This window comes from Prorops nasuta, unplaced genomic scaffold (genome assembly GCF_024137725.1).
Source record: "Prorops nasuta isolate Cenicafe-Biocafe unplaced genomic scaffold, Cenicafe_Pnas_1.2 PNAS00013, whole genome shotgun sequence".
Lineage (NCBI taxonomy): Eukaryota > Metazoa > Arthropoda > Insecta > Hymenoptera > Bethylidae > Prorops > Prorops nasuta.
Genome location: NW_027116810.1, coordinates 6,194,545 through 6,205,938, shown reverse-complemented (window position 1 = coordinate 6,205,938; position 11,394 = coordinate 6,194,545). Strand labels below are relative to the sequence as shown.

General features: G+C 44.8%; 2 protein-coding genes across 2 annotated transcripts in view; one reads left to right on the top strand and one right to left on the bottom strand.

Annotated features, from left to right (window-relative positions):
* The first annotated feature begins 2,596 nt into the window (after positions 1-2,596).
* The window catches only part of lobo (lost boys), a 184,934-nt gene continuing 176,136 nt past the window's right edge, over positions 2,597-11,394 (top strand). The window contains exons 1-2 of the mRNA XM_066734593.1: positions 2,597-2,948; positions 4,427-4,552. Of these exons, the coding sequence (XP_066590690.1) occupies positions 2,631-2,948; positions 4,427-4,552 (444 nt within the window). The 5' untranslated portion in view covers positions 2,597-2,630. The remainder of the gene's footprint in view (positions 2,949-4,426; positions 4,553-11,394) is intronic.
* Positions 4,638-9,751, bottom strand: LOC136778001 (protein distal antenna-like). Its single transcript, XM_066734594.1, has one exon. It carries the CDS (start codon positions 7,354-7,356, stop codon positions 5,929-5,931), a length of 1,428 nt encoding a protein of 475 aa, XP_066590691.1. The 5' UTR covers positions 7,357-9,751; the 3' UTR covers positions 4,638-5,928.

Sequence of the window (11,394 nt, the reverse complement as noted above, 5' to 3'; positions counted from 1 at the left end):
TATACACAAAGAAATTTTATTATAAATTAATAATTATATATAATAATGTGTTGATTCTTATTACTATAAATTAAAGCTAGTTCAATTAAAATATTCTTTTTCTTTCCTCCTTATCTGAATTCTATACATACATAGTAATTACATATTCTCGTAGAATCTATTCTTTAAACTAATTAAATTGTAACTATTTGGAATGTGCAAGTCATAACTATTTGCTTCAATGATATTTATTATTCATTGTAAGAGAAATTGCATAGAGCCTCTGCAAATTTCTTATTAATATGTCACATCCTTCTACATATTATCTTTTATGACATTTATATGCCTCCTTTGCACTATTTTCTTCTAGTCTATAACATATAAAAATAATTTTACAATCATTAATTATTACACGCAGATCTGATGATTCTGCTGATCTCTAATTAATTTTATAAATATTGAAATCATTGATAAACCATTGTCTAGTTAAATTTGAAAAATAGGCATTTGAATGATGTTATTTAAATTTGGTATCTCTTTTGTGAGATATGTTCTCATAGTACTTGGGAAGATAAAGTTCTTTAGAAGGTATGTGTATACTAATGAGTTCATTTTGCTTTCAGCTTCGAATAGTTTTTCAACTACGTGTTTGGATATACATTTTGAATATAGAATATATTTATTTTGTTACTCCTATTATAATGTTGACAGAATTGGTAGTAAGATATATCAATCATCTGAAAATAATAGAATATATATATGGCGACTAGATAAATTAAGGATTTAAGACAGATAATTCTCAACAACAAATAGGAGTAACAAAATAAGTATTGTATATTAGGAATGGATATCCAAATATGTAGTTGGAAAATTATTTGAAGCTGAAAACAAGATTAACTCAGCAGTATACATGAATGTATTGGAGGACAATATCCTGTCAAATGTAAAGAAAAGATATCATGTAGATGAAGTACCAAACATTACATTTAAGTACAATAAATTAAGTGAAGTGTCTAGATTCTTCAAATTTAATAGAGCAATAGCTTACCTATCATCCTCACATTGATAGAATCAATTAGACAGCAGAATAAGCATACTTCAGCGTATTTGAAAATATCTAGAGAAATATTGGTATATGTTGAAAACTAAAAGAAGAAGGAACAAACAAGGCAAATAAATGTCACACAAGATGTGAAAGAATGTGACAGATCAATAAGAAATTTGAAGAGTCTTTATGCAATTTGTCTCGCATTGAATAATACAAATAATTGAAGCAAATAGTTATGACTTGCACATTTCAAATAGTTGCAATTTAATTAGTTTAAAGGATAGATTCTATGAGAATATCTAATTACTATGTATGTATAGAATTTGGATAAGGAAGAAAGAGAACGAGTATTTTAATTGAACTAGCTTTAATTTATAGTAATAGGAATCAACACATTATTATATATAATTATTAATTTATAATAGAATTTCTTTGTGTATATACACCAAACGCTTTCACAATCACTATTATAACATAATTAAACCATAATTATTGAAATAACTGGTCCACACAGAAATGCTTCATAAATTAGTCCTTTTTTATTCATTGGTCTATATATATTTCTTTGCTGTAATTTAAACTCATCAGAAACAGCATTTAACCTGTAACATATATAAAAAAACCACAAAGTATATTTTCTTAATAATTTATAATTACTTTAACATTTCCTATTAACTAATACTCATCTGATATTTTTTCTTTATATATTTATTAAAATCCTTTCTTTCTTTCCTTTTATTCGTTTTTTAAAAATATTTATCTTTCTGTATTTCTTCAAAATACAGGTTAATTTAGGTTTTGACAGCTCTTTTGACGTCAAAGGGATAGCCGATCTAAAATTTGACGGTGTCCACTAGAATTCCCTAGATAACCCCTTGACCCTCTTATCCCCACTGCCCCTCGCCTGACGCAAGATTATTGAGCAATAGTGTACTATAACATGGCAAGCAAAAAATTAAGAACGCAAATTTGTGTTGTCAGCATCGAGAATCGAGATCCATCTGTAGTGGGATTCTGTAACTTCCCAGCGATGATTGTCGGTATCGTTAACTACCGATATTGTCCGCTGGTTGTTGGTGTCGTGTGTGTTCCCCCCCTGCGATCTGCGTACCGACCGTCCACACTACCCCGTGTACACTACCGCCAGAGTTTGTCACGGGAAAAGCTTAACATTCTAGCCATGAGCGGCGTTTGTGTTCCAAGTCTACCTACTACTTTCTCGTCTCTCCTCAGACCCCCTCATCCTTAATTTCCCCTGCTCCCATTGAATATACATGTATGTACGTATGAAACAGTCAAGTAAAGGAAAAATGTACATTTAATTGCATCTTTTATACTTCTTGTCTACTATTTTAGTATTAGAACTATACAATTACACATACCTGCGAACCAATGCACGCTCTACATATATATTATTATTGAATTATTCAGTCTTTTTCACATGTCACCGCTCACCATCACATCGGGTGATGCCGACCAATTGGCCATCCATAACGTGCTGCCCCCGTTAGGTCGTTGATGAAACTAAAATTAATGCTTCGAACGAATGAAAGAGCCGGTAACCCATGGAGATAAATAATTATTTACTGTGCTGTATTATGAGATGATGGAAGCTTTCAAGGACGACGGGGAAGAGTACGGTGAAATTGGAGGAAAAAAGATCGCTGAAAGTTGGAGGATTACCGAAGGAACATTGAAGGACATTGAGCGAGATTTGTGCTTGATACGTTTGTGTTGGCCAGAAAAGAATGATTTTGCGAACGACAGTTATCTCTCTATGCTGCCAAAAACTTATTTCAACGTCAGTGATAAAGAGAGGCTATTATTGTGGGAGGCTGAAAATTTTCGAATGCAGTATCACATGATTTACAAAGATCGAAAACCCTTGTTGCTGGCTTGTGAAAATGAATGCGGTGCACAAGTAAGTAAACTCAATTCGGAAGAATGATAAATATTTTATTTGATTTTTGTTTAATAAAATAACAATTAAGTATGTAATACAATACTTACATTATGTTCGTTTAATTTTAACGGAGTAATTATTATTATGTTTTGTTTTGACACAGTATTAATTTATTTAATTTATATGCGAATATTTCCATGCGTTAACACACACTGTTTTATGAAAGAAACGAGGGAATTGGATATTACCGCTTAAATTACACGAGATAATCGGAACAACAATTAAATTGAATGGAAGGAAAAAAGTAATACAGGCAAATGAAGCAGCATTGTAGATGTGAATTTTGGATCTCGTACATTATATATATATATATATATATATATATATATATATATATCATCTAGTTATAGAATTTAATTTAGTAATATCACCAACTCCGTTGTAATTTCTATGTACAAACTTGACTCCAACGCGTAGTTTAAGTGTATAATAGGGACGGTCGTAGTAATTAATTGAATAGTCACATCTTTTAGCAAGGAATACTATTAATACGTTTAGTATGAATGGAGGATCGGTATCGGTTAAGAAATGCGCAACATTGGATTTTATTTTTCGCTATATTCTCTTGACATATACTTTCGACTCGTCGTACAAAGAGACAGATTTTCCATATAAAAATTAAAAGATGGCATAATAAGTTAATAATTAACCAATGGTATAAGGTTACAAATTTACCTGTGGGCCGTTAAGGATGCTTATTAAAGGTAATTAGGAATGTCATCTTGAATAGTTGTAAGTTTGAATTTTTAACTAATGGAAATAATAGCATAGTAGGAATCTTGCTAATACATTCGATTCTTTTCTTCTATGTTCTAAATAATAAAAATAAACTTCGCTATACATTTATTCATACATGCTTTTAAATGTACTAGAATACATGGTGTATGCACTTTTTGCGCAAGTGCACAGTCACAGTCTTATTTACATATCTGTACGGTCAGACGACAGTACTTTCTTCACTTTGGTTTTTTTTTTATAAATACGCTTTGCCACGTGCAAGGTTCTTCACCCTCGTTGATTTATAAGAGAGCCGCGTGCTATACTATAGTGAGGTTAAGGTAACTAAATGACAAATGTACACTATTCGGAAAAGAGGGAATGGAGGAAGGAAGGAAAGTGATAGAGAAAGAGTGGCAGGCGGCACGTATCGTTGTAAAGAACGAATAAAACGATAAATAGCATGCGTTCACGCGCGCGCGCAAAGTATAGGTATTTGGAATCTCAGTCAACTTGCCTCGCGTTAACTAATAGAATTAGCGATATATACGCTGTATACGCGGAGTTGTGTCGCGGATTGAATATATATATATATATATATATATAGTATTAAAATCAAGCGGGATGAGTCTTGTACGTACAGTAGCAAAGCTTCGCGAGTTTGGGAAATGTTTCGTTAGAGACTGCAAAAGCATTTGAACAGAGATATTTCTGTGCAGAGATTCGTGTCTACGACTATCAGAAGAAGTACTCTGCCATATCCGGAGCTGTACACGTGGCAGGGATGCGCAAAATTCGTTAGTGACTACGTTCGGTACGAGCCACCGGAAGAAGCACTCGTTATGGTAAGTAGTCAACGCGTATTACACACACACACACACACATATATATGTATATATATATATATATATATATATATACATATATAGGGCCCGACGACCGATAAAGCGACCCAGACCATGAACGAAAAACTCCGTTTATCTCGCTTATTTCTAACTGGAAGAAATATCAATATTTTCTCTACGAGAGAGACGAGAAGACGTTTTTCGCGACGAATCCAGGGGCGGCCGCTTGGAAAGTCTTGCGCCAGAAAAAAATATATGCACTCTCTATAGTTACCAAGAGTGAAAAAACTCCATGTCCATGGGCTGGGTCGATTTATCGGACGGACTCTATATACATACGATTAACGACAGCCGACCAATTGAGTTTTCAGCGATATAAGAATGAATAGCTGTTTTTTTCTTCTTTTCCATCATCATTATTATTACTATTATTATTATTATGTAAAACTTTACGCAAAACCCGTGAAACGAAACGATTCAGAGAGGTAGAATCAAAACTATAAAATTCTACGCCTGAACTTATAAGAACGTGTTAAAGTAGAAATATGTCTGACTCATAAATATCAATTTGTTGATCACAATCGTACTTCGAAAAGAATGTTCAAGAGCGAAAGGACAGAAAAAATAATTCTTCCGGGCTCTCTCACTTTTACACGGTATATGCGCGTACCACCGCATCTTATCACCTACAGAATGATATAGTAATTCAGCGTGTAATACCTTTCTACAATACTCCTAATATTAATTATACAATTTGTCATTTACGAATTTGGTATAATCTCTTATTTACAGAGGATAAAATAAAAAGCTGTATGCACACTACTCTGCATTATTTCGATTCGTTCGAAATTCCGAAGGTAACTGAAAGTCGCTGCTCCGCTTTCGCAATGGAGATTTCAAGAGCACGATTTTATAACTGAGAAAACGTTGGCTCTAGAGTGCAACGACAGCATTCGATAAGGCGTTCAAGCATATCGCGATATATAAAGAATTTCAATCTCCGAGGCACAAGACGCGTTTAAATGTTTAACCAAACGCCGGATGCATACACGCACACACGCACACGAGCACGCACACTGCGTCAATCGACGATTAAATCAATATATATAGCCGTATTAATAAGCATAATGACGTATTAGTATCAACGATCGCGCGTAACGACAATAGTAGTGTAATAGTGGTTCTCCATTAAACGGGGAAATAAAGGTGAAATAAAATCCGCTTTGAATCGAAGCACCGATTATGATAAAAACGGATCTTTATCGAGATCGTTCCTTTTTCGTGCATCCCCTCCCCCCCCCCCCCCCCCCCAACATATCTATATCTCGTCACCCAAGTACAACATATAGTTATAGCATCACAGCAGCGCGGTTCGCCTACTTTCTGCTCTGCTTCAAGCTAGACGACTTTTTCCTACACGTTTTCAAATTGTCCAGAAGATATTTGAATTGTATGATTTGAAGCCTCGTGACGGCTGGCTCGGAGCATTTGTCCAACCACTTGAAGAATTTTTCACCGTGCTCGATGGCTTCCTCGGTAGTGATGGGTGCCTCGAGGGTCTCCTCCTCCTCCTCCTCGTCGTGCAGGATCCGCTTGACGTTCTCGTTGTTGTTATTGCACAATACGTTGTCGAGGAGCGCCCTGGCCTTGCTGGGGGATTTCTTGGCCACGGGTGTCGAGGTGAGCGGCGCCGAGGCCAACAACGGGAAGCTACACTGCTTGTACCACTGCCAAAACCACGAGCCGTCCTGTTGGTTAATACTGGGATTAAAAGTGGCCGAGTGTTGACCGAGAAGCTGTTGCTGCTGCGTCAGCCACAGCCAAAGGGCTTCGTCGGCCTTCTTGTTGGTGGTGGCGCTGCCACCACCGCCGCCAGCACTGCCGCCGCTCCCGTCCTTCTTGGACTTGGCCGACGACGACGACGACCTCTGAAGACTGCCGCTACCACCGCCGCTGCCGCAGTTCTCGTTAGTCTTCCGGGGTGAGGCCGGGACCGGCGTCGAGGGCGCCTCCGCCGCGGGCGGCAGACTCTTCCGGCTCCCGCAGGACTTTGCCACCACCGAGTCCATCTGTGCAGGAGCTATCACCGAGATACCGTGCCTCTTGCTCGACGAGCTGTTGTTCTGTTGCTGCTGCTGCTGCTGATGATGGTGATGATGATGATGGTGCTGAAGACTGTTGGTGGAGTTGCCACTGGCCGAGCTCTTGGTGTACTGCAGCCCGTTCTCCACGAGACCGACGGTGCTGGCATGCGTGGTGAGGACCGGTGACATGCTCAGCAGATTCTTGGCCAGAGCGTTGGCAGCCGTGGCTCCCGAGAGGAGGCCCAACTGTTGCAACAGCAGCGAACTATTCTCCGGTCTCATGCTGGCCATGCTGTTCATCAGACCGACGTAATCGATCTTTAGCTTGTCCTTGAGATCGGCGTCGCTGTCGGCGGTGACATAGGGCGAGCTGCTCGCTCCGATGGACGTGTCCAGCTTGACCTTCTTCGAGCAGGGTCCCTCGTCCTCGCTGGATAGATTGGCGGAGCCGCTGGCCACGTTTGTCACGAGGTTATTGGCACCGGAGGAGGAGGCCGGCGAGTGAGCCTCGCTGTCGGGCGTCGACGAGTTCCTGGCCATTCCGCGAATCTTGTGCTCGGACTTGCACCATCCCCTCAAGGTCGACTCGGGCACCCCGATGTCCCTCGCAACGGCGGCTTTGCTCTGGCCCTCGTGCACCCTCTGTATGGCATCCATCTTCTCCGATGCGGAGAGGGCCCTCAACGGCCTCTTGCCGGGCCTGGCCGATTCGCCCCTCATGCTCAACAGCGAAGATCTTCGATGATCCCTGGTACTCTCGCGCAGCCGATCCTCGTAGCCGCTGTCGTCCGTCGTAGCGCCCTCGTCGGCAAACTTTGGCTCCAACCTGCCGGACGAGCGTCTTTGCGTCTGCTGCTGCAGCTGATCCCTCCTAACCTCCAAATTCGTTCTTAGATCCAGCGTGCACTGATTTTACCGTTACTATCCTGCCAGGAAGAGAGGGCCGGTGCCGAGTGTTCGGTGCACGCCCGCGCGCGCGCGCACACACACACAACACACACACACACACACACACGTTCAGGGAGACTCGCGATGGTACGGACCTGCGGCACTGCAGTAACGAAATTGGCACTTGACTCGTCTCGAGTTCATCGAGTCTCGCGAGGAGCCGATGTCTCTTCCTCCTCCTCCTCCTCCTCCTCCTCCGTGACACGCACCGCTGCCTCGATAGCGCGTGGTAATCCGATGGTCCGGTGGTGTGCCAGGATAGCCAGCTGCGATCGCAAAGTTTCGCTCCTCGACCGTTGCAAGAGAATCGCGTACCGAATCGATCGTCCGCCGCGTTCCAGATTGTCCACACGAGCGTTCGGCTATATCGGGCTTGTGTGCGTAAACACGCGAGGAATTCCAATGCGCGTATCGGCGGGCGGTGTCTCGGTCGAGCACTCGACGTTCGGCGCGATCACGACGACCAACGCACACTGACTGAACGATAGACCGGCGTGTACTCGGTAGATGTAGCCGAGGTTTATGACCAAGGGTAGAGGGGGGGGGGAAGGGATAGGGGAGGGGGTGCGGGAGAGAGGAGGGGGAACGGGGAAGCAGGTACGCCGCTAGGTCGGGTACGGCGTGTGCCCACGATTCGTATCGCACTGGTAAATAATGCCGTGTGTAAACGTGCTTACGCCGCTCGGGGGAGGTCCTCCTCCACGGAATAGCACATGCGCTCACAGAGAGTAATAAAGAACTTTTTTATGAATGAAACAACTCGGTCGGCCGTACTCCCCCCCTCCAGCCGGCAGCAAACTCGGCGGCGCTAGCGCGAGTAAAACGGCACTCCGACACAGTGCTCTTGTACAGCCAATCCGCAGTGCGCGCGGGAAACGATATTATTGCTGTACCACGAGGAAACCCGGTGCAGTCGCTACTTGCCACACTCGAGTCGAATCAGGATCGCTGCTCCGACTGCCCGAGATGTCCATACATCCGTGTATCTGCACAAACGCGACACACTTGGTACCTTCTCCCCTCTCTATTTCTCTCTTTCACAAAAACGTGCACTCTCTCTCTCTCTCTCTTTCTCTCCTTCCTTCCTTTTCTACCGTATCCCTTCGCAATTTGGGCGCAGTCCGATTCTCTTTCTCTTCTGGTCTACCAAAAACGTTACTCTTTGATTCTCGGAAACTTTCCACACAGAACTCTACCGAGTCTCTCCGTTTCTTCTTTTTATTTGTTTGTTTATCTGTTTTTCGCTGGAACAGCCGAGTCGATCATAACCGTGCGAAGGACACGGAGCGACGATCAAAACACAAAGAGTCACGGGTCCGCAGAAAAGTCCGGTGAAATTTGTGTATCGTATATCGAGACTTTCCAAAGATTTCGTCTATCTTTCCTTGTAATTCTTCCGTCTCACACTAGTTTCCGCAGTCGAGAGCACTATTGTATCGAGAGAACACTCCCAACTTGCCACACTCGACCTGATTTATCAACGCTAAGATCGCGCTGTTAGTTTGCGCAAATTCCGCGATATCTCGTACACTCGTTAAAAGTCTCTCTCGGCTTCCACAAATTCCTTCTGCGCGATCACCGCGTAGCCCTTTTTCCTTGCTTCCTCCAACTCAGTGTCGCCCGAACTCCTCTCTCGCGAGCCTCGGTAAGTTTTCGGCTCTCTATCCACGATTCTGAGATACACACACCCACGAACGCGCGAGCACACTTTCCCTCAAGAGCACTGATAGGGCTGATCTCTCGGAGCAAGATAATCTCGCCAATCCTTATCTTTCGAGGAGCGTAAAATAAAGCACTGTTGATAATTGGCACAATTATTCGACCGATGCGCACAGCTCGACAGAGAGAGAGAGCGTGTGCGTGCGAGACGCGTTAAACTGGCTCGGACACGCTTGGTAAATGTCGATCTGATGTTTCCGGTGGACCGAGCTCGACCGAATGGCTCGCTGCGTTGAGTCGGGACAGATAGGGCCGTGGTACGCGGCTGTGGAGGCTGCGAATCGCGCTTGGCACACAACGCACTGTTGGTGCCTCGAAAGCCGGTCGTTCCTCGGTGGAAAGTGGCAGAGTCTCGGTGCTCCCTTGGCTTGGCCTGGCTTGGCAAGCCGCGCAAATATCTCACTGGATGGACTATGGCACGCGAGGCGCGACTAGCTACGATCCTCTCGCGACGAACCGCGACGCTCAACTGCGTCGGTGGTCGTCACCGTTGCTGCTGCTGCCACCACCACCACCACTGCTTTCCGCGACGCCGCCACGTCTCCCTCCCTCTCCCCTCTCCCCTTCCTCCCTGCGCCAGCAAGCCTATACGTATAGCCAGGCTGTGCCAGAAGCTCGTCCCCTAATGCCCCTAGCCTCTCCCCCCTCCCCACCTCTCTCGCGCGCGCGTTTCGCGCTCTCTCACCAAAACCTTCTCCTCTACTCCCCCCCCCCCCCCCTCTCTCAATTCCTGCTACCCCGAGGTACTCTAGTCTACTTCGCCTCTATTCTGCTCCGTGCTCTACTCCACTCTCTACCCTCTGCTCTACTGCACACACTCTACCGAGCTTGGCTGTTCCTCTACAACCCCCACCCACCGAAGCTCTCCTTTCTCAGTCCTCCTCGACCCTTCGTCCGTCCGTCCACCGCGCCGTCTCTCGTCGTTCGCGTTGTCGTTCGTGTCAGCGTCAACGCTACGAGCGCGATCCCCTTCCCCCACTCCTTACCCCTCTAACCCCTTTCACCCCTCTTTCCCTCGCTCACCTCCGCGCCGATCCTCGGTTTTTCGCGCGCCCCCGACGACCCGGCAAACTAACGGAACCCCGGTCCCATTGGACGCTACTAATATTTCTTAGAAAATAATCCCTTCGAATTTCGACTACCCTTCTGCCCATAGCCAATTGCACCCCTAGTTCCTCCTCTCTCTCTCTCTCTCTCGACAGAGTAAAGAAAGAAAGAGAGAGAGAGAGAGAGAAAGCTGATTCCATCGCAATATTCTCGCTCTGCGCGCGAAGGCTGCGTATACATATATATATATACCACATTATAACCATCTCTCACGGTTATAGTGGCGTCGGTGTTTGAACTTCGGGCCGAATTAATAAGGTTTCAAGGTCTTCGCGGGCGCGTGGGTCAGGCGAGTATTTAATTCTGTCGCTCGGGGCAGATCGTCCTCTTATTCCTCGGCGAGATTATTGGCAAGCGGCTCGAGAGTTGGCTCGATGATGCGTAGACCAGAGGAGAGACAAAAATAAGAGGGAAAAAAGAATGCTGCTCGGCTTTCGGGATAAGGCGGCGAAGGGGGGGGGGAGGGGTGGAAGAGCGGCGGACGGCGGTTTCGGAGCAGGGAGAGCGAGAGAGCGAGAGAGAGAGAAACGGTGACGTTGATTACTGGAGCGCGTAAAAGAGAGGTGGTGGCCGTAGCCAGAGGATAGCGTCGATTCGGGATGGACGTGTAATTGGCTTCGTGAGCCGGCCGGCTATCCTCGCGCTCGCGCGTTCGTATCCCTCTCGGTCGGCGGAGCAGGGAAAGGAGAAAGATGGGAGGGGGGGCGAGAGAGAGAGAGAGAGAGAGAGAGAGAAGGATAGGAGAAGAAGAGATCGCGGGAGGGGGAACGGCACGGCGTACACGCGAGATATTCGCCGCTGATACATACGCTCGCTGTCGCCTCGCTCGCGGACCAGTACTTACCTCTATATATGTGTGTGTGTGTGCATGCGCGAATGCGTATACCTCTTTGTATATATATACGCTACGCGTTACGAGATATTTTTTAATAGGACTCTTTCGGCTCGCTCGATTCGCCCGCGAGGCTCTCCCCGATATTAGGT